The sequence below is a fragment of the Erinaceus europaeus genome, chromosome 1 (genome assembly GCF_950295315.1).
Source record: "Erinaceus europaeus chromosome 1, mEriEur2.1, whole genome shotgun sequence".
Taxonomy (NCBI): Eukaryota; Metazoa; Chordata; class Mammalia; order Eulipotyphla; family Erinaceidae; genus Erinaceus; species Erinaceus europaeus.
This window is the reverse complement of record NC_080162.1, coordinates 183,228,952-183,256,526: the sequence shown is the minus strand read 5'-3', so window position 1 is coordinate 183,256,526 and position 27,575 is coordinate 183,228,952. Positions and strand designations below refer to the sequence as shown.

The following is a 27,575-nucleotide window of genomic DNA, read 5'->3' as shown; positions in this document are numbered from 1 at the left end:
ATTTTTTTTTTTTTTAAATCTCACAATGTTCCACCTTTTTCAGGAAAAGTTTACCAATTAATATTTAACTATAGTTCAAATTTTTCAATATTAAATTTTCCTTGGGAACTGACACACAGCATTGCTAGTTGTAACCTAATTATTCTAGTCTCAAGTGGTGAATCTGCTATGAATAATCAATAGCATAAAACCATAATTGCTTTTAATATCTGTTTAAATGCTTTGATGCCTTACCTTTTAGGTAAGGACTTAAAAAAGGAAAGGAAACATAAGATGAACTTTTTAAATTACAAAATTCAGCTTACTTTTTTGGTTTTCTGGAAGTAGAGTTCAGGAAAAGCATGAAACCAATAAGCCAGTTGTGATATGTAGAAAAACTTCATTTGAAACCTGTACAACACAGAAAAGTAAAAATTATCTTTTCAAACAAACTATTAAAAAATAAAATTAAAACAAACACTGGAAATTAAGACATACTAGACAGCTAGTCATTGTTCTGTCCTCAGGTTCCCTCCCCATGCTACTCTGTGTACCTTTTAGTGACTCTCCAATACTCACTTCCCATATTTCACTATGACAGCTAGTTAATTCTGATTAATATGCCATGATAGCTACTGAAGACATAAGGAGACTTATAACTGAGTGATTCAAATCAGAGATCTATATGGAAAACAGAAACAGCAAAAAGATGAGCACAGAAGTGAAGATGTAGGAATTAACAATCAACTATAACCGGAATAACACCAATGTCAAATATTCCCATTTTTCCCCCTTCCTCAGGAAAATATGGTAATACTGCCAGGTTAGAACACTGAAATAGTACTCAGTAAATGAAAGAAAACATATATATACTTAAAGTCGTATCTTTTATTACTTATTCTGAACATATTATGGCAACAGTACTTATAGAAACAGACAACAGGTGTCATGGTGTCTTTTTAAGTAGTTTAGATAGAGTTAATAGTTGTTGCTAAAGGTAAACCCTTATTACAGATGGAGAAGGTGTGGGAGGGAGGTTCAATCAAGCTAGAATCACAGTACCCTCTTTACAGTACAGCCCTCTATTCCCTCTGCTTCCTCTTTATTTATCCCTCTCTTCCAAAAGTCTAAAACAGAAAACAAAGGTTAATCTGAAATAATTTCAGGGAAAGGGATGCTACAGTCCCACATAAATATGCTTATAACCCCAATCTACAAAATTTTACCAAAGTATTATTATTTTAAAAAAATCAAAATGAGGGGGTCCAGCGGTAGCGCAGCGGGTTAAGTGTATGTGGTACAAAGTGCAAGGACCAGTGTAAGGACCCCAGTTCGAGCTGCCGGATCCCCACCTGCAGGGGGGTTGCTTCACAAGTAGTGAAGCAGGTCTGCAGGTGTCTATCTTTCTCTCCCCGTCTCTCTCCATTTCTCTCTGTCCTATCCAACATCATCATCATCCATGGCAACAGGCAACGAAAAAAATAGGCTCCAGGAGCAGTGGATTTGTAGTGCTGCAACTGAGCTCTAGCAATAACCCTGGCGGCAAAAATAAAATAAAATAAAATAAAATAAAATAAAATAAAATAAAATAAAATGACTCAGTAGCGTGGGTATTAAATACTGTTGAACTTAAAGCAAAGATAATGGATGGACATCTGCCCTTTCTAAATCCCCCCCCCCCAATTTTTGTATAGCAATGCATTTACTGAGCACATGCAGCTTGATATAATATAGAATAAAATATATAGTTTCTACTGCCACCAGGGTATATGTACAGTCTTGGTGAGCATGGACACAATGTAAGACTTACATAAATGAGACAGTTATAGAACAGTTAAAATATTGTATATGTATTACGAATATATTATACAACCAAATGACATTGATGAAATCATCAAACAACATAAGGAGAAATAATATGAAGTGGCTATAGCAGAGCTAGGTTTGAATGAATTTTGCTTACCAGTGGCACAACCATAATTATTAGCTAAGAAAAACCTGTTAAAAAATGACTTACGTCATTAAGCTATGGGGATAAGCCCTCCACAAAATAGTTGGGTCTGAAATGTAGTTTTCCTGAGAAAAAAATATAAAAATTATTAGTCTATGAGTATGATATATATTCCTTTAAAAATAAGATAATGTTTTCATTTCATGAATATCTATAATCCCAAATATATTTTCAAAAAGTCCACTCAAGTCAAAACCTTTTAGTTGTTTTTTTGTCTATTCAGATGAACTGTTTACTTCAGTGAAATGAAAAATCAATGATACAAAGTCAAATACGACATACTTCTGGACTTTGCAATAAAATGTGTGCAAAACAGCATAGAAGCACAAAGACCAGTGATTGTTTTTATGCACTTCTACATGAGAGAGGTAAATACTATTCTGGGCAATCAGTGAACAGTCAAGACCAGACACACAAATCACACGACTGTCAAATTTTAAAGGATCATTTTCACGTCCTGAGACTACTACAACTACTTAGAACTATTGTACGTATTTAAAAAGGACTTACAAAACAAATTAAGACGGTATTCACATATTATAGTATCATTATAGTACTGCCACAAAGTGGATGAGCTGAAGCTAGTTATATGTAGGGCACATGCCTTGCCATATGTGCAGTTAAGAGTCAGTACCACGGTGGTATCTCTCCTCCTTTCTATATATAATTATATACATGTCTGAATGAAAAATTGACCTTAGTGAGAACAAAGGATTATGATCATGAGGTACCAGAGGTCTCATGTTCAATTCCTAGCACCACTATAAACCAAAGCTGAGCAGTGCGCTGGTCTCTTTCTCTGTATCTCTGTGTGCCACTATCTGGCCCCGTTCTTTCTCTACGTCTCTATCAATATAAAATAAATAAAACAAAACATTAAATTTAAAAGAGGGAAAATTGACTCAGGGAAGTGAAATCGCATATGCACAAGGCCTTGGCTACTCACACATGCTGAGATTAAGTCTATTTCCATCATTAAGTGCTGTCCCCTGGAAAATCAACTTTTATTCATCACTTTCTCTTTTTTTTTTGAATTTATGATCTTTATTTATTTATTGGGTAGAGACAGCCACCAGAAACTGAGAGGAAGGGGGAGAAAGAAAGGGGGACAGAGAGGGAGAGAGAGACACCTGCAACCCTGCTTCACCAATGCAAAGTTTTCCCTATGCAGGTAGGCACAGGAGGCTTGAACCTGAGTCCCTGAGCTTTGCAATGTGTGTTCAACCAGGTGCACCACCATCTAGCCCCTTTATTCGTCTCTAACAAGGTGACTGAAAAAAAGAATTAGTTTGGGAAGCTATGTAACAGGAGAGCACAGACTTCTTTTTTTGCTACAAGATATATCAGCAAGTGACTATGAGATACTAATTAACAATATTCAGATAAAAGACTGAGATAGTTTCAAATTTTTCTGTATAAAAAAATAAAACTATTATTAGTCCAATAGCAGATTCCTAGTCTGTGGTAAGGAGGACAACAGATGTGCACAGAACGTTGCACAGTGGCTGGAGCACTGGACCTTTAGAACGAGGTCCTAAATTCAATCCCTGAGACTCTATGTGCCAGGGTGATAATCTGATTCTCTCTTTTTCTCTCTCATGTTTTTTTTTTTTTTTCCTTTCAAAGACACACAGTAGAAAAGGGAGATTTTCTAAGGCCCAGGATGTGCTTACAAGCATGCAAAATAAGAGTGTTTTCTGTTCTTATTACATAATGTAAATATTTTTGAGAGATGAAAGTTAAGTGCAGCGTATACTTACAGATACTAGAATGAATGTGCCCCAAATGCAAGAAAAAAGATAAAAGGCACTGAGTTGACCAGACTCATTAAACTTGCTGTGCTTTGTTTTGGAGAAATGCATTCGCCTGTTAATTTTCTAAAAATGAAAACAATCATTAGTGATTAATAAAACATTATAAAATACATTTAGTATATGACTATCAGAATGGAGAGCTAGTGTTTTACAAAGTACAGATTTCTGAGATTATATACTTACATCCAACACATACTCTTGAATTATGGCATGAATAATTATCGCCACTAGCATGTAGAAGAAAACTGTAGCCAAATCTTTGATACCACAGTAATAAAGGGACGTTGACTCAGTAGTTTGTTCTTCTGAAGGCCAAAAAGGGACAGGACACACACAAAAATATACATAAGATTATCAAAACAGTACCAAGTACAACATAATTATGGAAACAAACACAAGGAGACTATCCTACTATGTTCTACAGAAACATCATATAGGTAATTTGCTTTTAGACACCTTGAGTCTTAGGAACAATGAGAACTGAGACTATCTAGAAAGCTAAAGCTTCCGCACTACTTACAAAGACTGGACACGTTACAGCCATCAAAGACCAAATAACAGGGGAGGCACATTCAGATCTTGAGGAAGACTCTAAAATTGACATTATCCCAGGGCTCAAGATTAAATTACATTTAGGGTATACCAAAGTTACACTTAGACTACTTGCATGTCTTTTAAAATATTTTTTGAAACTTTCTACCTCTACTTCCCTATTAGACATCACTTCTTGATTCTCATGGAAAAACTGATTTGAGGGGGCTGGGTGGTGGTGTGCCTGGATGAGAGCACACATTATAGTATGCAAGGACATAGGTTCAAATCCCTAGACCCCACCTGCAGGGGGAAGCTTCACAAGTGGTGAATCAGGGCTGCAGGTGTCTCTCTCCCTCTCTATTACCCCCTTCCCTCTTGACTTCTGGCTGTCTTAATCCAATAAATAAATAAATAAATAAAGATTTTTTTTTTTAAAAAACCTGCATGGCAAGGGAAAAAAACTGACTTAATGTAAGCTTTATTTAGTTTTGATCTATAAGCATAGATCAATAAGCTTCTGTTGCTAATCCTTCAAACTGCTATATGTTTTCAGAATAAATCTTAAATTCCTGTGAACTGCTATCAGTTATTCTTAACTTTACACTTAATGGTGTTTGTCATCTAAGGGGAAGGAGCATTATTCTTCTTGGGCATAATGCAAACGTCAAAACAGATGTGATTCTGAGAAATCTAAGTCACTAAATCAAATATTTAAAAAACATTAATTTGGGGGCCGGATGGTGGCACACCTGGTTGAATGCATGTGTTACAATGCACAAGGGTGTGGGTTCAAGCCCCTAGTCCCCACCTATAGGGGAAAAGCTTTGTGAGTGGTGAAGCCGGGCTATAGTTGTCTCACTTTTTATTCCCCCCATTACCCTCTCAATTTAGGGCTGTCTATCCAATACATAAATAAAAAGATCTATCTATCTATCTATACACACACACACACACACATATATATTTTCTTTAACAAAGCACTGATGAACTCTGGCATATGGTGATGCAGGGTATGAACCTGGGAGTTTGGAGCCTCGGGCATAAGAGTGTCTTTGCATAACCATTATGCTACCTACCCCTGCCCTTTATACAATACAATACAACTGAATAAAGCCCCAATGCAGTGCTGTATAGCTGATATTGTATTCTAAGTGGACAACCACAGGGTAAGCTTACTGCCTGAATACATCAATATTTTATTACCTAAATACCTGATTCCTTTACTCATGCTAGTTAATTATACAACCATATTAAACTAGTCACATTTCAGTAACAATGATTTTCGTGTAGCAAAATTTAGAAATAAAGCCTGAAACTGAAACTCCTGGCACTCTCTCTAAATGAAGTAACTGGTTTTGAGGTACAACACACACACAGAAATGAAAATACAGATCTCAAAAGTTTAAAACATAGTCCACAGGTCAGAAAAACTGAACCTGGACATTGTTGCCTTTACTAAACAATGACACTTTAAACAAATGTAAAATATTCTTTTTGTTTATTTTTTACCAGAGCACTGCTCAGCTCTGGTTTATGGTGGTGTGGAGGACTGAACCTGGGACTTTGGAGCCTCAAGTATCAAAGTCTCTTTGCAGATCATTATGTTATCTATCCCCACTTTAAAATATTCATTCTTAAAATGTTCCTATAAGAAAATCAAGAAGAAAAAAAAGCCTCTGATGAAATTTTACAAATGCACAATAAATAATACCCATAAAAACTGATTTTAATAATATACTGGATGAAGCCAACCCAAAACATCAAACCTTGTCTTATACAAAATAATCAAAATTATGTTCCCCCTAATTGTGATTGAAATTTGTGATAACTAAAGAACTCAGTGTTCCTGGAAATTTACAAATTGGTCCAACTGAACACTTCCCCACTTAAATATAAAACTCTGGAAGAAACCACCTACCTGTTGCTGAGAGGGTAACATTGTACTGAAGTGTAACAAAAATGATAGAAGCTTTTGCTGTTATCTAGAAAGTAAGAAGAAAAGATCAGTTCAAACTGTGAACTCCCATAATTCAGCTGAGCAGAACATGACAAGCTATGTTCACCACACTAAAAACCAAGGGGATCCTAGTTTCTGCGGTATCCTGACATGCACAATTCCTGATCACTAAGGAGTCAAGCTTGGGAATGAGCGCAATTCAACAGAGCATTCTATTTAGACGAGATTGTGTAATTTTTTCCTAACTTGAAGATTTCAAAAGACACTGTACAATTCCAGTAAGCAGTCATTTGAAAAAAAAAAAACAAAACAAGAAACAAACAATTCCCTACTCTAGAGCTGTACACAGAATGCAAATTTCCTACCAAGAAAGATCTTTAGATGTAAATTAATAGAGCCAAGGACAGTGGCTACGACAAAAGTAGGGTTTGTAGCTTCTGTCAATCTCCCACAAACTTGGCAGAATTAAGGGATCATTAAAGATTTAACTGGATTGACTGTTGGTAAAAGTGGTCAGGACAGAAAAACAGAATAGCTACTCAGTATTTCTAGGCACCAGATAACTGTGAAAGATAAGAACTGATAAACAATGACACAGCCTCAGATAATTAGGAACTCAGAGGGACCAGGGAGACAAGTAAACAAACTGTGAAAATGCTCTAGAGTCAGTGCCAGTCAGGCAAGCTTTTGGTTTTGGGGAATGATACATGTTCTAGAGAGGATTCTTAGAGGACCATGTTGTAGACACACCCTCTTGTTGGAAGAATAAATTCCCAGTGGTCCAGGAGGTAGCTCAGTGGATAGCGTTGGACTTTCAAGCATGAGGTCCTGAGTCTGATCCCTGGCAGCACATGCGCCAGAGTGATGTTTGGATCTTTCTCTCTCTCCTCCTATCCCTCGCATGAATAAATAAAATGTTAAAAAAAAAAAAAAAGGAAGAAAGAAAAGAAAAAAAAGAAATTCCCAAAGGGGTCTTCTAGTTCATAAAGAGAGATGAAAAAGTATAGGGGAAGAAACAGACATATAGGTCAAATACAGTAAACAAGGGGCCTGGCATACGCCACATATGAGGAAGTGGTTGAAAAAGTCTAGAAAAGTTCTCAAGTGCTAGGAAAATGCCTTGTTTAGTATGACTGGAGAATGCTGAGGGAGGGTGAAGCTTGTGTTTTTCAGAAAGTCTGCTGCCTGTGGCATACTAAGTGATCTTTGAAGGCCCTCTTGATCCACCCCATAGTTAGAACTATCAACTGATCATGATTTCCTTCTTCCCTCCCTTTCTTCTTGTCTCCAGTGTTATCGCTCGGTCTCAGTGCATGCACTATGAATCCTGTGTTCCTGTGGCCATTTTCTGGATAGGACAGAGAGAAACTGAGAGGAGAGGGGAAGACAGAGAAAGAGAGAAAGAGAATAAGAGAGAGACCTGCAGACCTGCTTAACTGTTTATGAAGTGACCCTCCTGTAGGTGCGGAGCCAGGGGCTTGAACCGGGATCCTTAAGCTTCATACTATGTGTGCTTAACCCAATGCACCACAGTCTGACCCCCTCATGAGTTTTTCTTATGCTCAACATTCTCTCATAATCTATACTCAAGTATTCCCATTCTTCTTAGGATAAAAAAATAAAATAAAATTCTAATGTGTCACATTTAACTATCTGAGTTCTGCCCTGTCTCTCAAGCAACACCTCAGGCCATTTCCTCCTGCTTCCCTTGTTTCTTGCAGTGCCTCCAACCAGAATCTATGTACAAGCAGTTTCAGCTAAAGCACAGTTGGAAATATCTCTTCAAGTCTCTCAGTCCAATCATATCTTTTCAAAGAAAACTTACAAATAGGTTGTTCCTCCTTTAGAAAGGCTTGTTAATACTGTGTTCTCTTTTTTCTCTCAAATTTATTTTTATTTATTTATTATTGATAGAGAGATAATTTGAGAGAAGAGGGGGGTAGAGAGGGGAAGAGACCCCAGCAGCCCTGCTTCACCACTCATGAGGCTTTCCCCCTGCAGTTGAGGGCCAGGGACTTGAACCCAGGTCCTTATACACTGCAGTATGTGCATTTAACCAGGTGTGACACCGCCTGGGCCCCTTCTCTTTCAAAATACATGATCTGATGTGATTATACTCATAATTTCTATCTGACTTAGCATAGGGTCTAGCATATATAAAATGTAAACTGGAAAAAGAAAGTATTAAAAAGAAAGTAGAGGGAGTTGGGCGGTAGCACAGCGGGTTAAGCGCCGGTGGCACAAAGCGCAAGGACCGGCATAAGGATCCCAGTTCGAGCCCCCGGCTCCCCACCTGCAGGGGAGTCGCTTCACAAATGGTGAAGCAGGTCTGCAGGTGTCTATCTTTCTCTCCCCCTCTGTCTTCCCCTCCTCTCTCCATTTCTCTCTGTCCTATCCAACAACGATATCAATAACAGCAATAACCAAAACAAGGGCAACAAAAAGGGAGTAAATAAATATATTTTTTAAATTAAAGTATAAAACTTCTGCAAAAAGCCAGAAAAGATACTACGGTCTGAATTTTATGACAGTGTAAGTATAACAGAGGAGGTATTTATTATGCAAGAGAAAAGTCTTAGTGAACAAGAGGAAAGGCTCTAGTATGTATTGATGTTTACAGTTTGAGCAACTAGACAAAAGGTAATACTAACAATATAAATACTGACAGAGGAGTAGGTTTAGAAGAGAAGGAAATGAATCTTAGATAAACTTAGGTTTCTGTGAAATGTCCAGGTAGAAAGATCAACAGGCAACTAAAACCTGAGCTTGGAACGGAGGGAGCTTGCAGGGAGGCCAAAGATTAAAGATTTGAGAGGCTTTATTTGTTGAGAGTTGTTGAAGTTGTAGATGTGTATCACTCATTCATGGAACACATACAGATAGTATCTGTAGGAAAGTAGGAAATATCTGAACCACAGAGAGGGCAGAAACAAAGTCAGTGATAAAGGAAGAAGAAATAAATCATCAGGAAAGAAACAGTTCAAAGAGGCAATACTGAATATCTAACAAAAAGTTGCAAAAAAGATGGGGCAGGAAGAGTGTGAAAGAGCAATTTAAGAAGTCATCAGTGCTCAGTCTGATTCCAACGAAGTAGCGAGAAGGGCAGGGATAAGTAGCAAGGCGGTATGCAAACATACTCTTGTGGTTGAAGCTCTGAGGTCCTAGGTTCAATCCCCTATCCACCACCATAAACCAGACCTGAGCAGGGCTCTGGTAACAAAACAAAGCAAAAAACGCAGTAAACGCAAAAGCCACAGCACAGCTGACTGAAGAGCAATCAGTTTCACAGTGGACTGAAATCATATTTAGCAGAAGATTGCATTTACTAAAAAACATACAAGGGGATAATGGATGAAAAGATCTGGTAAGAAGAAGGAAATGAAATGTACAAACGGGAAAAAAGTAGTAATAGATTTGAAAAGATAGAAAGTTGAAAAGGCAGAAACTGAAGAAATTCACATTGGATAAATTCTTATATATTTATATAGTTCTTACAGGGAAAGGAGCTAGTCAGGGAAAAATCAAAAGATCACTAAGTAGTAGTGGCTAGAAACCTTTGATTTGCATGACTTTCACTGAAAATCCACAAAAGGCAGGTGTACAGGTTGGTTTCATGGTTAGATTTATATGGTTAACAGGAGGGTTGAGGGACTGGAGAAAGTGTGAACAAGCAGTTAAAGTAAATGGGACTGAGTCACTACAAAACCTGGCTGAAGCAGATCATGGCATATAAACAGGAGGATGAGGGAGAGAACAGTGGAGCTCTGCTAAACTAGAATTCAAGTTCTAGAGAGCAAGGCAAGCCTTCTGGTTATGGCCAGCAAAATGAGTTGCTTACTTGGGGGTAGATATGTAAAGATCACCTGAACAGAAAAGGCCAGTAATTCATTTATTTCACCTATTTATTTATTTATTTATTTATTTTTACCAGAGCATTTCTCAGCTCCAGCATATGGTGACGTGAGGGATTGAGCCTGGGACTTAGGCGTCTCAGGCACAAGAGTCTATTTGCATAACCATTATGCTATCTACTCCCGCCCCTCTTTTACTATTATCATCTTTATTTCTCTATTGGATAGACAGCCAGAAATTGAGGAGACAGAGAGGGAGAGAGACAGAGAGATACCTGCAGCTCTGCTTCACTACTTGTGAAGCTTTCCCTCCTTAGGTGGAGACTAGGGGCTCGAACCAAGGTCCTTGTGCACTGTATGTAAGTTCAACTAAGGCCAGTAATTGTTTTACAATTTGGTCATTTACATGGATATATTAGCAAAGAATGATTGCCAGAGATTCTAAGGTAACACTGCTTTTGTGATTATTGCTAATATAGCTGGTTGACCACTAAATCTGTTTCTTAAAGCTTTCTATCTATAAACCACACAATTCTCCACATCCCTATTTTTAGTTTGAAATAGAAATCCTGTAAGAAAAAAAAATCACATTCCAAATGCAAGAAAATCAGATTAACCTAGGCTTCCCGATAATTAAAATGTGGCCTGTAGTTAGTTTAACATTTGACACTAAGTAGAATAAGAGGATAAATATTATAAACCACACATTCCAGAAAGTTTATAGAAAAACTATGCCAGCAATCGTGCTCCCAGCTATTTCCAAGCCTCCCGAGTCTGAATAACTCATACAGAACTGCTCTAAATCAATGTAATTAATTCGGAGACAAACTAGCTTGGAATAAAATGTTACAGAGGTACATGATGCAATCAAAGTAAAAATAACTGATGCTTACAGGTTTTGGAAATTTACAGCACCGTTCTTTTATAAACAAAAAAAAAATTGACCATTATTTAGCTGCATCTTAACAGGTTGCTACAAGGTCTAATGAAGTATCACCTCCTTCTATGCCGAGGGCAACATCAGTATCTGGGGACTGGGGGCTCAAAGCGGGGTCCTTGTACATCGTAACATGTGCATTCAACCAGGTGTGCCACCACCCAGCCCCTCATAATATTTAAGAGGTCATCCACTGGACCTTGGCATCTTTTCTTGTCTGAAAGAGATGTTAGCTATTTTGTACTTGTTAGAGGTAGAACACATTGACTACCTGATAATTTATGGCTATCAAATTCCATCTCCTACCAGTTTATTTAAAATCTAGTTCTTACAGAAAGAAAATGCTAGCATTAAGATAACTTCAAAATAAATTTCCCAAACCATTCCAGTAGAGTTATGACTGTAAATGTCCTCCAAGTCTACATTTTACCAGTAACCCAAACCTTGCACTATTTAAGAAGTGACTCTTTGCAAAAATATTCCTCCTTGGAAATCCCTAACTCCTTCCTCACTTCTATTCTGTAACCTCATTTTCAGCAAGCATCCTCACATTTTTCAACTGTTCAGATTTTCCCAACTGAAAGTTGGAACCCATTACTTACAGAGTATTACCTATATTATGTGGACACATCACCAAAATTATGATTTTTAAAATCACAGGGGGGCTAGCAAAATAGCTCATCTGAAAGGCTGCCTCTTTTAATATGAGGGAGACATAGGTTCCAGCCCTCCACTGCCCTTGTACTGGTGGAAGCTTTGGTGCTGGGTATCTCTCTTAGTCTTTCTGTCTCTTTCTTGATGTAGTCAACCAGGAGAGGTGAAGCCCTGGTACTGGCAATTTAAAAAAAAAAAAAAAAAAAAGAAAAAATCACAAGCAAATTTTGATAACTGGGGATAGACAGGAGCACCTGGTTGAATGTACATATTAACTATCTACAAGTGCCAGGGTGTAAGCCTCTGCTCCTCACCTGCAGGTGCTTCTCTTTCTATCGCCCCATACCCTCTCAATTTCTCTCTGTCCTGTCAAATAAAGCTAGAAAGAAAAACAAAGAAAGGGCGGTCAGGAGCAGTGGGCTTGCAGCGCTGGCACTGAGGCCCAGACACAAGTCTGGCGACAAATTAAGCAAATAAAAATTTTGATAACTAAGTTCTCTTACTTCCCCCAAACTAGACTACTTTTTTTTTTTTTTTTTAAAGACAGGTAGATAGACAGATAAAGAAGACGCAGCACCAAAGCTTCATTCAATGCAGTGGAGGCCAGGCTCGAACCTGCGGCTCAACCCTGTGAGCATGGCAGAGCAGCACACTATCCACGTGAGCTATTTTGCTAGCCCCTCGACTACTTCATCAACCTTTTCAGTATATATCAAGTCTTTAGATTCTGTTGGACCCTTCTCTTGTGTGAAAATGCTATCCTTTATTTTCCAACTTTGAAAAACTATCTACATAAATTGTTACTCCTTTTTTAGAGTTTTCTTAAATTTTCAGTCTTTTTTTATTTATTACTGGATAGTCAGAGAGAAATTGAGAGGGGAGAGGGAGATAGGGAAGGGAAGTGACAGAGAGACACCTGCAGTCCTGCTTGACCACCCGTGAAGCTTTCCCCCTGCAGGTGGGGGACCAGGGACTTGAACCCAGGTCCTTGCCTACTGTAATGTGTGCTAAATTTAACTAGGTGCACCACTGTCTCGCCCCTGTAAATCGTTATTCCTTATGATGACAATTTATTGTATACCTCCTGTATGTCAAATACTGAGCTTTTTTTTTTTTAAAGTACTTCTCAGTTAGCCAAAGAGTTCCATTTTCAGAAAAAGGGAACAAGTTCTGGGAAGTTAAATGATGCGCCTAGTGCCACCCAGTCACCCAGTTAGCAAGTTTCAAAGAGGCCTAAGTTAAACAGATTCCTTTACCCTCTACATTCATTCATCTAGCAATCTACTGATTCTTCATTTTGGTTAGTAATACCGTAACTGTTATAGTTGTTACTGGTTTCTCAATTTCACTATAAATTCTGACTTTACCTCAATACATTTACACAAAAGGTTCAGCAGTTCTGCAAAAACATCTGTTTCTTTTATTTCAGTAAATACACTTTAATCCTGTAATTATGCTAACTTTGAGGTTCAGTAGCAATTACTTTAAAAGTCACTAGCAAAACTAATCTAACAATTTCTTCCCATATGTAGATAACATGTTTGCAAAGCCTAAAACTTCAACATATGGCAAGAAACACATGGCAACTTGAACAAACTTCCTTCTACAAACTCTGTATAAAGTTCTTTGCACGGACTTACTACCTTCACTACAAGTCCACTGCTCCTGGTGGCCATTTCTCTGTTTTATTGGATAGGACTGAGAGAAACTGAGGTGGGAGGTAAGACAGAGAGAGGGAGAGAAAGACACCTGCTTCACCACTTGTGAAGTGACCCCCCTCCCCTGCAGGTGGGGAGCCAGGAGTTCAAACCAGGATCCTTGAGTGGGTCCTCATGCTTTGTACTACGTATACTTAACCCAGTGTGCCACTGCTCAACTTGACTTATTTTTTTTTCTATTCTATTCTTATTTTATTTTCTATTTAAAACTGGAATACAGGTCCTAGAAAAGGCTGACAGAGGACCTAGCTGGGGTTGTATTGTTATGTAGAAAACTGAGAAATATTACGTATGTACAAATTATTGTATCTACTGGCCACTGTAAAACATTAATCCACCAATAAATGGGGGGGGGGAATGAAAATTTTCTTTGAGTCTATTTAGATTTACTAAGGGGAATGAATGTTAGAAAAAAAACACTGAATATTAGAAAAAAATATTACAAGTGAAGCAAGGTATATAGGTGATGAAATCTCTAGAAATGTAAGATATGAAATATTTTACCTAAAAACAGTTATAACATTTTAACTGTAAGCATGTCTGATTTGTGTTTTATTTCCTTCAGAACACTGCAACTGCACCTTGCAGAAAATATTACTTCTAAATTATATCTATAAAATCAGGAATTTTGGGGGCTGGGTGGTGGTGCACATATGGTACAATGTGCAAGGACCCAGGTTTAAGGCCCTGATCCCCACCTGGAGGGAGAAAGCTTCACAAGTGGTGAAGCAATGCTGCAGGTGTCTCTGTCTCTATCTTCCCCATCCTCTCAATTTCTGGCTGTCTCTATCAAATAAAGATAATAAAAATATTTTAAACAGATATGTATTTTTTCAAAAATCAAGAATTTTTAGCACAAGTAGACCGGCAACTCGATTTTCTTAAAAAAAAAAAAAAATGAATACACTGTAGATATAAGTTTTACTGAGCAGGTGCAGACAGCATAATGGTTATGCAATGAGATTCTCATGCCTGAGGCCTCAAAGTCCCAGGTTCAATCCCCTTCACCACCATATGCCAGAGTTGAGCAGTGCTCTGGTTAAAAAAAAAAACAAAAAAACCTTCTAATATTAAAGATGAAAAAGTGTAATTCAAAGTGAGTACAACTGTTTAGCACTGATTTTTTTATTTTATTTTTATTTTTTTAAAGAATTTACTTATTTATTTATTCATGAGAAAGACAGCAGGAGAGAAAGAACCAGCCATCACTCTGGTACATGTGCTGCTGGAGATCGAACTCAGGACCTCATGCTTGAGAGTCCAATAGCACTGATTTTTTAATAATACCGTACACCCATAAACCACCATATGGTTGCGACATATTACACAGCGACTGTGACAACAGCATAGGTGATGTTATTTGCTTTCCTAAAACAGAAAAAAAATTGAGAATCAAGCTTGGATCACCCAGTAGGTAAGTAGCACAGTCCCAACCTAAAATAGAACATCTGTTAAGTTTCCTCTGCTTTCACTTCATAGCAAGTGGGTTATGTACAGTACTAACAGGAGTTTAAAATAAAAGCATTTGAAAAGAAGCAAAAATTATACCAGGATACTAATATCTTAAAAAAAATGTATTAAAAAAACATCTGTCGCAATTCCTGACAGCTTCAAAATGTAATGTCACTCATTCAACAATTTTTAAGCATCTGTTATGCCCCATGCACTAGAATTAGACCAGTAAATAAAGACACAGAACTTCTGTCCTCATTGAAGTTATATCCAGGAGGGAGACGAGCAATAAATACGGTCATTTTTTTTTTTTTTTTTGGACAGGGCATAAGAACTATAGAGAAAAACTGGAATACAGGTCCTAGAAAAGGCTGACAGAGGACCTAGCTGGGGTTGTATTGTTATGTAGAAAACTGAGAAATATTACGTATGTACAAATTATTGTATCTACTGGCCACTGTAAAACATTAATCCACCAATAAATGGGGGGGGGGAATGAAAAACAAAAACAAAAACTCAACAGCGAAATGTGTGTCTATAACCGGGGAGCGAGGGAGGGAAAATCAAAAACCACAACCTCTGTCGGCTGATGCACCTTCACTTTACAAAGTTTATTACCCTCATTCAACAGCTGTTAGGCAAGTCACCGACATACTAGCTCGGTGGGAAGACAATTTTACACGCTCCTGACATTTCCCAGCTAAAAGACGTCAAGAAGCAAACAAAAGGGGGGGGGGGGAGAAAGAGGAGAGAAAGAGAAAAATGTTCCTTAGCGCTGCCGCTCAGAACCTCGACTGCCTGTATCCGATCGGAGGGCTTTTTGAAAGAAAAAAAAAAAAAGCAGGAGTCGGGGCACACGAAAAAAAAGAAAAGAAAAGCAAAGAAGAAAGAGGGAAAAGTTCGGGAACTGGCGGGCGGGTAACCCACAATCGCACTTGGAGAAACCAGGATTCAGGATTCAAACCATCGCGGGCCGCCGCCCTGGCAGGACGCAGGTTCCCCCGTTCCCCCCCGGCCCCGGGATCCCGGCCGCAGGGCCGCCGCTTCTCCGCCCGCAAGCGCCCCCCGCGCCCCGGCCCGGCCCTGCCCAGCCCGCCCGGCGGCCCCTCGCCGGCCCCTCGCCGGCCCCGCCGCGCAGGAGCCGCCCCCGCCGCCCGCCGGCCCCTCGCCGGCTGCCACGTAACCGTTCGCGGGAACCAGGAACTGCGCGGCGCGGCGCGGCCGGCGGGAGGGGCGGCCTGGGGTGGGGGCGGGGGCGACGCGGAGACCCCGGTCCCGGCGGGCAGCGGCCTGGCCTGCGGGGGGGGGGGGAGCCCGGTCCCCGGGTCGGGTCGGGCCGGGCCGGGCCAGGCGGGGCGGGGTCGGCCCGCACCTCGGGGGCCTGGGAGACCTGCAGCTTCCCCTCCCCGTCCCCCACCCCGGGTCCTCCGAGCGCAGCGAGGGGGCAAAGCGGGGATGAGTCGGGGCCGGCTGGGGCGGGCTCACCTCGAACATGAGCCCCAGCAGGAAGACCATCGCCACGCAGGAGACGATGTCCGCGTGATTCTGCAGGACGAATTCGTGGCTCAGGACCGGGGGGCTCTTGGTGCTTTTCTTGCGAATCGCCATGGTGAAGCCTCCGCTCGTGCCCGCGGGCGCTCCGCCGGGGCTCCACTCTTCCCAGCCGCTCACCGACGAGCCGCCGCCTCCCCCTGGCTGCCGCTGCTGCTGCTCACAGCCCCGCCGCTGCCGCTCGCTGGGGCTTCACTTCCCATCCCACAGCCAGTACGCAGCCGCCGGGGCCGCCCGGAAAAAAAAAAAAAAAAAAAAAAAAGCAAACTGAGCCCACAGGAGAAGCGAGCATGCGCACAAAGGAGCCGGCCCTCCCTCGTGCCACGACAGCCACTGCGAGCCCACGGCGCCACCTAGGGGCGGGAGGTCGCGGCCCGAAGCGGCACGCCCCCCACACCTCCACCCCTCCGCGCAGCGCCGGGCGGGGGTTGGGAGTCGTTTGCGGCGCGAGCATCCGGACCCCAGTCAACCGGCAGCCACTGTAGGGGCTCCCGGACAGCTGCTTGCTGCTGCGTGCAGGGCCGCAAACTACCTTACCTTCCGGTCCTCCTGGCCACCTAGGACTTGCCTGTCAGTGTCTGCCGATGTAGTGATCGTCACTAGCACTATGCAGACTACCCAAATGTACAACCACAGCCTGATAACGTAAAGGGACGGCCCCATTCTTCAGTGTCAGCATCTGCCATAAACAAACTCCAGAGTTCAGTTCTTTTAAGCACTCATCGGGGCTTCTTTCTTTCTTTCTTTCTTTCCTTCTTTCTTTCTTTTTGTAAGCTTGAACTAAGCTTTTTTTTTTTTTTTTTAAGATTTTATTTACTAGAAAGAGGAGAGGAACCAGACATCACTCTGGTACATGTGCTGCTGGGGATTGAACTCAGGACCTCATGCTTGAGAGCCCAATGCTTTATCCACTGCGCCACCTCCCGGACCACGAGTTTTTTTTTTTTTTTTTTTTTTTTATTGTTCCCAAGGCTGGGGAGATGGCAGAATAGTTTGTACATGTCTGAAACCTCAGAGGTCACAGGTTGAATCCCTGGCACCAACATACGCCAGAGCTGTACAGTGCTCTGCTGTTGTTCATCTGTCTCTCAAAATAAAATACTTTAAAAAAGAATGACTCTATCGGGGCCTACCTCCCCTTTTCCTTCCCGTATCACCCCCACCCCACCCCCAATAGACCTCCAAATGAAGTGGGGAGGGTCAGTTTGCTTCCACTTGTTTCACACTTTTTAAAAACACCTGTAAGTGTTCTACCCCCCACACCATATTCTTCTAACTTTAGACTATTCTTCAAACAAACTTTGTACACATTACACTTACATTGCACTTTCCCTCACAGTCTGGTCGTGTATTGGAGACTACTAATCTATGGTGGTATATATATATGGAGTAGAGAAAGCTTCCTGAGCTAGGGAGACAGGATAACGGTTATGCAAAAGATTTTCATGCCTGAGGCTCTAAGATCCCAGGTTCAATCCCCAGCACCACCACAAGGCAGTTCTCAGTAGCAGAGCTCTTGCCTATGGCTTCCTCTCTCTCTCACTCTTTCATTAAAAATGAAATATTGCACATAGTTTTCTTTTCCAAAAACTGCTTTGCATTCTTTCTCCTGATGAATTGCACTGTTTAGCTGTTAAGTCTAGAAATGAATGTCATCCTTGATGGATCCCTTTGTACATTCAGACTGTTATCAAACCCAGGCAAGTCAGTCTCCCTTTCTTCCTCTCTCCCTCCCTCCTTTCCCTTTAGGAAGGGACTTGACTCTTGCTTACAATATTACAACTCCAATCACTTAGTAGTTTAAGAACATGGGTCAGAATTCTGCCACTTAATATTGTATGTTCATGGGCAAGATGACTTTTTGACTTCCCGTTTAGTCAAAATATATATATTTGGAATTTACTATGTGAAAGACTGGGGATACAGAACTGCACAATAAATATGAAAGTAACCTGTTCTTCTGGACTGTCATTCTAGTGGGAAAAGAGTGTATATAAACAAGATTTAAAAAGTGAGAGGCAGCAAGCTAGCCCATTTGAATATGTACTGCTTTGCCATGTGAACAGCAGGCCCCCACCATATTGAAGGGAACTTTGGTATTGTGGTTTCTGTATCTCTCTCTCTCAAAAAAAATTTTTTTTTTAAGTGAAACATGTTGAATTGAGATGAGGGGCTAGAAGAAAAGTAAAGGAAGAAGAGTGGAGAAAGGAGGGGAAGTGGCGTTTTCCTCAAGACCTGAAAGTGAGGGAGCTAGCCATGTGAATATCAGAGAGAGAGAGACTAAAATTGTGGTGCCTGCTTTAGTAGTTAGATGAGATGATCCAAGGAAAGTATTTAGTAGAGAAGACTCTATAACTGTTAGTTACTATTGTTTGCCTCCTTTTTATTGCAAGGATTGCTGACCTCATTTGCTTCCAAATTGCCTTCCAGTTTTTATGTCAGAATAATGCTTCTTTTATTTTTACTTTTTAAAAATTGTTTTATTTTATTTATTTTTATTTTTTCTTTAAAAAGTTTTTTATTTATAAAAAGAAAACACTGACGAAAACCATAGGATAAGAGGGGTACAACTCCACACATTTCCCACCACTACGATTCTGTATCCCATCCCCTCCCCTGATAGCTTTCCTATTGTTTAACCCTCTGGGAGTATGAACCCAGGGTCATTATGGGATGCAGAAGGTGGAAGGTCAGAATAATGCTTCTAACAGGCTCAGATTTTTATTGTGACTTCTCTTTATGTAATGTTAAATGACTAAAGTGTCCTTTATTACTCCAGTTTATCTGAACAGGCTCAAATTCATAGGCCCCAATAATTTTGTGTCAGCTTAACTGACAACAAACACAAGATGGCATGCTCTCTTCCTATGCTTTTCTCCGGTTGTGTGCTGAGTACTAGGACATACCTGTGGATTAAAAACAAAAAAATTACCCCTTGAAACTTATTTCTTGGGATGGAGTGAATGATAAACAATAAACTAGTAGTTACAATTGTGATGGGTGTTTTCAAGGCTTGCTTGATGCAGGATGCAAGAAATCTTCTAAGCGATTTGAGAATCAATTGTTCCAACTAAAGTCGACTTTGCAAACTGAAATATAATCTTTTGGGCCTTGAAGTTTAATGATTTTTCACTCTTCTATGAGAAAAGATCCCTTCTGGTTTTTTAGGTACAGAAACTTACATTCTCTGGTTAGTCATAGGATTGCCACTGAATTTGCTAACAGATGTTGTGTGATTGTATCAATCTGGGTCTCCAGGAGACAGATGTCAAGACAGTATTTGAGACATAAGGGATTTACTGGCAATATTTGTAAAAACAAACAACAACAACAACAACAACAAAAACAGGATATGAATGATTAGGGAAAACCTTTCTATCATAACAGAGGCCTGATACTTGTGAAAGAAAGGAGGCCTGGGCAGAGAGAGAGAGACTCAGACTAAATAAAATGTGGCTTGCAACAGTTTTGGCCAGCCCAATAGGAATTCCTATACACTGTCCTATACACTGTCCTATAAGACAGTTGTGTTTAGTAGTGGCTTGGGGGCTCCTACCCTGCTCTGTTGTCATCTTCCACCAGACGTCATAGCTTCTCTCAGGAGACCCCCCTCCACAGCACTTCTCATGGACTTTGGTAAGCAGGCCTTCCTCTAGCTTCCTGAAGCACCCCCCTTATTAACGGGCTCAGGGTACTGCACTCTACCTTGTGGTTTCCACACTACTGCCCATATGTAGGAGAGATCACTTCAGGGGAAAAGAAATCACCCAACTCTGAATGGACCATTTGTTCTTTCTAAGAAGATTATTAAATTATGGTTATGGAGGGGCCGGGTGGTGGCGCACCTGGTTGAGCTCAAGGACTCAGGTTCGAGCCCCTGGTCCCAACCTGCAGGGGGAAAGCTTCACAAGTGGTGAAGCAGGGCTGCAAATGTCTCTCCATCTCTCTCTATCTTCCCCTTCCCTCTCGATTTCTGGCAGTCTCTATCCAATAAATAAATAAAGATAATTAAAAAAAATTTTAAATACAAATAAATTATGGTTATGGAAAGAGTATTTCCTTTGGAATGGTAGAAATTATTGGCCAATAGAAATTCAAGAGAGAGTAGGAAGTGGGAAGATAGAGGAATGAGAATAAACAACTCACCTAAGGGGTTTCTCTAATAAAGCAGATAGAAATGGTAAATGGAGAGGGTTTTGATTTCCTCTTTGTGTGTGGTCTATAGGACATGGTCTCACACATGTGATCCATTATCGAGAGAAGTTTTGTTTGTTTGTTTCATGTGGGTGATATCTGCAGAAGCTGAGCTTTTGAGTAGGTCCACGGTATGTGGCATGTCAAGTATAAGCAGACACCCACAAAAACCAGCAAGGATGCAGTGCATATGGAAACCAGAGGAAGAACAGAGTCTCTGAGGAGGTTGACTGAGGCAAGATGAAGTGGTCTTCTATGGTTGTAGTTTCTTTATTCTTTTTGTTTTTTCGCCACCAGGGTTATTACTGGGGCTCAGTGCCTGCACTATGAACACACTGCTCCCAGCGGCCATTTTTCTTTTCTTTTTTTTTTTTTTTTCCTATTTTTATTTGATAGGACAGAGGGAAATTGAAAGGGGAGGGGAGATAGAAAGATAGACACCTATGGGGCTATGTGGTGCGCACCTGGTTGAGCACACCTGGTACAATGCACAAGGAACCGGGTTTGAGTCCCTGGCCCCCACCTTTCTTGTGAAGAAAGCTTCACAAGATAGACAGAGATGTCTCCCTCTCTCTCTATCTCCCCCCTCTTCTCAATTTCTGGCTGTCTCTACCCAATAAGTAAATAAAGATAATAAAAAAATAAAAACTTGTTAAAAAAAAAGATAGACACCTGCATCCCTTCTTCAGGGCTCATGAATCATTCCCCCTGCAGGGGAGCAGGGCTCAAACCCGGGTGCTTGCACATGGTGATATGTGCGCTGGCCTCTATGATTGCATTTTCATAGGAAAATATAAAATACCTTCAACATGCATATGACCTAGATTCAAGCTTGGACACTGTCACACTGGGGGAAGATTTTGTGCCATGGTGTCTTCTCCTTCTCTCTCTTTCTCTCTCTCTTGCTCTCTCTCTCTCTCTCTCTCTCTCTCTCTCTTTGAAAAAGTCATACTGGAGGGGCCTGAGGAAATAGCATAGTGATTATACAAAAGACTTTCATGCCTGAGGCTTCCAGGTCCCAGGCTCAATCCCCAGTACCACCATAAACCAAAGCTGAGTAGGGCTCTGGTAAAAATAAATCAATAGGGTGGGAGTATAGAATGACCTGTCAACACCCATGTTCAGCGGGGAAGCAATTACAGAAGCCAGACCTTCCACCTTCTGCATCCCACAATGACCTTGGGGCCATACTCCCAGAGGGTTAATGAATAGGAAAGCTATCAGGGAGGGGATGGGATACAGAGTTCTGGTGGTGGGAATTGTGTGGAGTTGTACTCCTCTTATCCTATGGTTTTGTCAGTGTTTCCTTTTTATAAATAATATAAAAAAATAAGTAAATCAATAAACAAATATATTTTTTACTATGTTTTTATTTATTTATTATTCGATAGAGACAGAGGGAAATTGAGAGGAGAAGGGGAGATAGAGAAAGAGACAGAGAGAGCCCTGCAGCCCTGCTTCATCACTCATGAAGCTTTCCCGTTGCAGGTGGGGACCAGGGTCTTAAACCTGGGCCCATGTGCACTGTAATGTGTGTGCTTCACCAGGTGTGCCACCACCTGGTCCCTACACACATATATATGTATATATATTAATATTTATTCCCTTTTGTTGCCCTTGTTGTTTTATTGTAGTTATTATTGATGTTGTTGTTGTTGGATAGGACAAAGAGAAATAGAGAAGGGGAAGACAGAGAGAGGGAGAGAAAGATAGACACCTGCAGACCAGCTTCACCACCTGTGAAGCGACTCCCCTGCAGGTGGAGAGCTGGGGGGGGGCTTAAACCAGGATCTTTATGCCAGTCCTTGCGCTTTGCACCGTGCGCGCTTAACTCGCTGCGTTACTGCCGACTCCCATAAATACATATTTTTAAAATGTTAATCTGGAACAGTGGAGTCCTATTGATGACAAAAAATAAATATGAACTGAAATAGTTAGGAATAGGGATAGTATCACAGAACTGGAGGGGTACTGGGGTAAATTTGTGAGTGAATGAATTAGGAGAAAGCAATCTAAGAGCCGAGTTCACTCAAAATATGACAAAGATTTAAAGTGAGATAAGTAAACAGAGTCACACAATTGTCTCTAGTTAAATCCTCCTGCTCGGATTCAGGTGTGGAGAAGGTATAGTCGAGTTTTGCTAGTACACTTTGGTAGCAGCAAGAATGTATTAGGTGAGGGCTGAGGAGATGAAGAGAAGCTCCATATATCCTGCCACCTGGAACCTCACAATCCACTTGTTTCTGTATGTAACGAAAGGGAAACCTCTACACATTGCTTCGTTGGTGCATCTCTGCCATCCAACTTCCACTAGAGTTTGGTCAGTGGATGGCACTAGCAGAAAAATCAGAAGGGGTTTGGTTATTTATTTTTCCTTGGGTCCCTCACTGCCCCATTCCTATAGTGGCTGTGTCTTCCTGTGGCCAATCCCCTTTTCAGGAATACTTAAAAAAATTTTTTTTAAACATTTACTTATTCCCTTTTGTTGCCCTTGTTTTATTGTTGTAGTTATTATTGTTGCTGTTATTGATGTCATTGCTGTTGAATAGGACAGAGAGAAATGGAGAGAGGAGGGGAAGACAGAGAGGGGGAGAGCAAGATAGACACCTGCAGACCTGCTTCACCGCCTGTGAAGCGACTCCCCTGCAGGTGGGGAGCCCTGGACTTGAACCCGGATCCTTATGCCGGGTCTTTGCGCTTTGCACCACGTGCACTTAACCCGCTGCGCTACGGCCCAACTCCCTTTAAAAAAATTTTTTTAATTCTTTTTTTATTTATTTATTGGGGAATTAATGTTTTACATTCAACAGTAAATACAATAGTTTGTGCATGCATAACATCCCCCAGTTTCCCATATAACAGTACAACCCCCACTAGGTCCTCTGTCATCCTTCTTGGACCTGTATTTACCCCACCCATCCACCCACACCCCAGAGTCTTTTACTGTGGTGCGATATGCCAATTCCATTTCAGGTTCTACTTTTTTTTTTTTTCTTCTGATCTTGTTTTTCAGCTTCTGCCTGAGAGTGAGATCATCCCGTATTCATCCTTCTGTTTCTGACTTATTTCACTTAACATGAATATTTCAAGGTCCATCCAAGATGGGCTGAAAACGGTGAAGTCACCATTTTTTTACAGCTGAGTAGTATTCCATTGTGTATATATACCACAACTTGCTCAGCCACTCGTCTGTTGTTGGACACCTGGGTTGCTTCCAGGTTCTGTGTTGTTAAAATTCGTAGGCTCTTGCCAGCCGGGCTAGCTTCACGGAGGGTAACAGAGACGCGGAGACAAAGGCTGGGCAGGGAAGTTGTATTTCTTTATTCAGGAACCACGATTCATAAACTAAGACAAACTAATCACCAAACAGAACTCTGCTGTCTCTTTGCGGCGGCGCAAGCACACTCTCTTACTCTCGAACTCAGGAACTCTCTCTTACTCTGGAACTCTGGAACTCTCGTATTGGGGAACCCTCTCAAACTCTCACACTCTCGAACTCAGGAACCCTCTCCCAGGGTTCCTTGGGGCGGGGCCAAGCGGGCCCGCGAAATTAACTGGACTGATCCAATTCTCTTGGCGGGGGAGGGCTAGAACAAACCATTGTAAAGCATACGACAATTCCCCCTTTTCTTTTTAACTAAATGACTATAGTATCAAGGGTGTGGGGTGAACAGAAACATATATAACAAAAACCAGCATGTTGCCAAGGGAAGGCCTGAGGGGGCCATATCTGCCTCTGGGGGGCTACTTGCCTCGACGGGCATTTGCATGGGGGCGGGGAACGGCCTAGAGTCCCACAGGCAGCTGGCTGCAACTTACTTACTATGAAACAAAACTTGTTATTAGCATATCTACTGCAAGATCCAACGTTTCTAATAGAGAAGGAATTTGAGACTTTTACATATCAACAACGTCTTTTAACCTTTTGTTACACCCATTCAAGATGGAGACACACCCTAGGTGTGGGCCGGAGAGGAAACCTCAGGCATGAGAATAATTAGCATAGCCATTGTGCAATCTACTATTTCTAATAGAGAAGGTAATGGAGAGTTTTACATATCAATAAGTCTATTTAACCTTTTGTTTAGACTAACTTAGTTAAAATATATTGATTGTTAACTAATTTTTACCTTAGACTTTAAAAGATTTAGTTAAAAAGAAAAGGGGGAATTGTCGTATGCTTTACATTGGTTTGTTCTAGCCCTCCCCCGCTAAGAGAATTGGATCAGTCCAATTAATTTCGCAGGCCCGCTTGGCCCCGCCCCAAGGAACCCTGGGAGAGGGTTCCTGAGTTCGAGAGTGTGAGAGTTTGAGAGGGTTTCCCAATACGAGAGTTCCAGAGTTCCAGAGTAAGAGAGAGTTCCTGAGTTCGAGAGTAAGAGAGTGTGCTTGCGCCGCCGCAAAGAGACAGCAGAGTTCTGTTTGGTGATTAGTTTGTCTTAGTTTATGAATCGTGGTTCCTGAATAAAGAAATACAGCTTCCCTGCCCAGCCATTGTCTCCGCGTCTCTGTTACCCGCCGTGAAGCTAGCCCGGCCGGCAAGAGCCTACGAATTTTAACAACAAATGGCGCCCACGTGGACCTGACCTGCGCATCTCTCAGATAAGTAAAGACAATTTGGCTACCTATGCACGATGGCCTTCTCTTCTGCTTGTGAAGAGATCTCCAAAGGCCTCTGCTCTTTCTTCACGAGACTGTTTTGCTGTTTCTGGAACATTTATCTCTGGACCACTCTGTGGTTTCCACTCGCTCAGGCAAACTCAGAACAGCCAGCGGGCGGGAGGCGAGGCGCGGAGCTGCCGTTTCCACCTGGTTAAACAGCCAGCCAGCCGGCTGCGCCCAGACAACCCGGCACACCGTGACCGCAGCCCCACAGCCCTGCAGCCCGCAGGAGGCCTACGCCAGCACACAAAAGCCCCAGGAGCCCAATGCCAACATGCTGGAGCCCTATGCCAACACGCAAGAGCCCGAGGCCAGCACACAAGAGCCCCTGGAGCCCGAGGCCAACACGCAAGAGCCCGAGGCCAACACGCAAGAGCCCGAGGCCAGCCCACAGGAGCCAGCTCTCCACCGCGTGGCGCAGGGCACTGGAAGTGTGATCCCTCCATGCTGCTCGGCCACTGCGAGCAGGGCAGCAGACATGGCAGGGCCATGGGGCAGGGCCGCGGCGGCCTATCATGGCCGCCACCCCTGGGCACCTAGGCCCACGCCTTCTACAAAGATGGCCTGCCTGCCCTCTTTCTATGAATTCTGGAACCATCCCGGGCCTCCCGGACCCCCGGGCTCCCTGCCGAAACTGGGCACACGAGATCTCCAGCCGCCGGTCCGGTCTGAAGGCAGACAAGCTGGAGTACGCAGAGATTTGTGCAGAGATGGCAACCTGCAATTCCTAAAAGTGAAGCTGCGCGGGAAGCCACCTCCGGATGGTGAACCCCCCCCCAACCACTAAGACAGTACAGATTTAAATTCGTGTTTAAAATGACATGTCTTCGTAACAAAGGTTTCTCTCCTTGTGTATTAATGACCATGTTTATGTGTATGTTTAAAGTTTGGTAAACAGTAGCTTTAAGGCTAAATTCTTACTAGTCAAAGTTAAATGAAAAAGGTTTTCAATGTAATTCTCATAAAGATAAAATTAACTTACATTTAAAGTCTAAGGTAAAAATTAGTTAACAATCAATATATTTTAACTAAGTTAGTCTAAACAAAAGGTTAAGTAGACTTATTGATATGTAAAACTCTCCATTACCTTCTCTATTAGAAATAGTAGATTGCACAATGGCTATGCTAATTATTCTCATGCCTGAGGTTTCCTCTCCGGCCCACACCCAGGGTGTGTCTCCATCTTGAATGGGTGTAACAAAAGGTTAAAAGACGTTGTTGATATGTAAAAGCCTCAAATTCCTTCTCTATTAGAAACGTTGGATCTTGCAGTAGATATGCTAATAACAAGTTTTGTTTCATAGTAAGTAAGTTGCAGCCAGCTGCCTGTGGGACTCTAGGCCGTTCCCCGCCCCCATGCAAATGCCCGTCGAGGCAAGTAGCCCCCCAGAGGCAGATATGGCCCCCTCAGGCCTTCCCTTGGCAACATGCTGGTTTTTGTTATATATGTTTCTGTTCACCCCACACCCTTGATACTATAGTCATTTAGTTAAAAAGAAAAGGGGGAATTGTCGTATGCTTTACAATGGTTTGTTCTAGCCCTCCCCCGCCAAGAGAATTGGATCAGTCCAGTTAATTTCGCGGGCCCGCTTGGCCCCGCCCCAAGGAACCCCGGGAGAGGGTTCCTGAGTTCGAGAGAGCCAGAGTTTTCAGAGGGTTCCTGAGTACGAGAGTTCAAGAGTTCTAGAGTTGGAGGGTTCCTGAGTTCGAGAGTAAGAGAGAGAGTGCTTGCGCTGCTGCAAAGAGACAGCAGAGTTCTGTTTGGTGATTAGTTTGTCTTAGTTTATGAATCGTGGTTCCTGAATAAAGAAATACAGCTTCCCTGCCCAGCCGTTGTCTCCGCGTCTCTGTTACCCGTCCGTGAAGCCAACCCACCCGGCAAGAGCCTTCCGGAATTTTAACAACAGTTTTGGCTATTACAAATTGTGCTGCTAAGAACATATGTGTACACAGATCTTTTTGGATGGATATGTTGGGTTCCTTAGGATATATCCCCAGGAGAGGAATTGCAGGATCATAGGGTAGGTCCATTTCTAGCCTTCTCAGAGTTCTCCAGACTGTTCTCCACAGAGGTTGGACCAATTGGCATTCCCACCAGCAGTGCAGGAGGGTTCCTTTGAGCCCACACTCTCTCCAGCATTTGCTGCTGTTACCTTTTCTGATGTGTGACATTCTCACAGGAGTGAAGTGGCATCTCATTTTTGTCTTGATTTGCATTTCTCTGACAATCAGAGACTTGGAGCATTTTTTCATGTGTTTCT

General features: G+C 41.8%; 1 protein-coding gene across 2 annotated transcripts in view; it reads right to left on the bottom strand.

Moving 5' to 3' along the window:
* TRAM1 (translocation associated membrane protein 1) overlaps positions 1–16,711 on the bottom strand; it is a 29,121-nt gene extending 12,410 nt beyond the window's left edge. Inside the window, exons 1-7 of one of the 2 annotated variants that reach the window (XM_060200419.1) lie at positions 16,393–16,517; positions 14,154–14,241; positions 6,257–6,320; positions 3,988–4,109; positions 3,751–3,867; positions 1,997–2,055; positions 306–390 (exon numbers count right to left, since the gene is read on the bottom strand). In XM_060200419.1, coding sequence (XP_060056402.1) covers positions 306–390; positions 1,997–2,055; positions 3,751–3,867; positions 3,988–4,038 — 312 coding nt within the window. In that variant the 5' untranslated portion in view covers positions 4,039–4,109; positions 6,257–6,320; positions 14,154–14,241; positions 16,393–16,517. Of the gene's footprint in view, positions 1–305; positions 391–1,996; positions 2,056–3,750; positions 3,868–3,987; positions 4,110–6,256; positions 6,321–14,153; positions 14,242–16,392 lie in introns of both variants that reach the window. The other variant, XM_060200408.1, reaches the window with a different exon arrangement.
* Between the last annotated feature and the right edge of the window lie 10,864 nt (positions 16,712–27,575).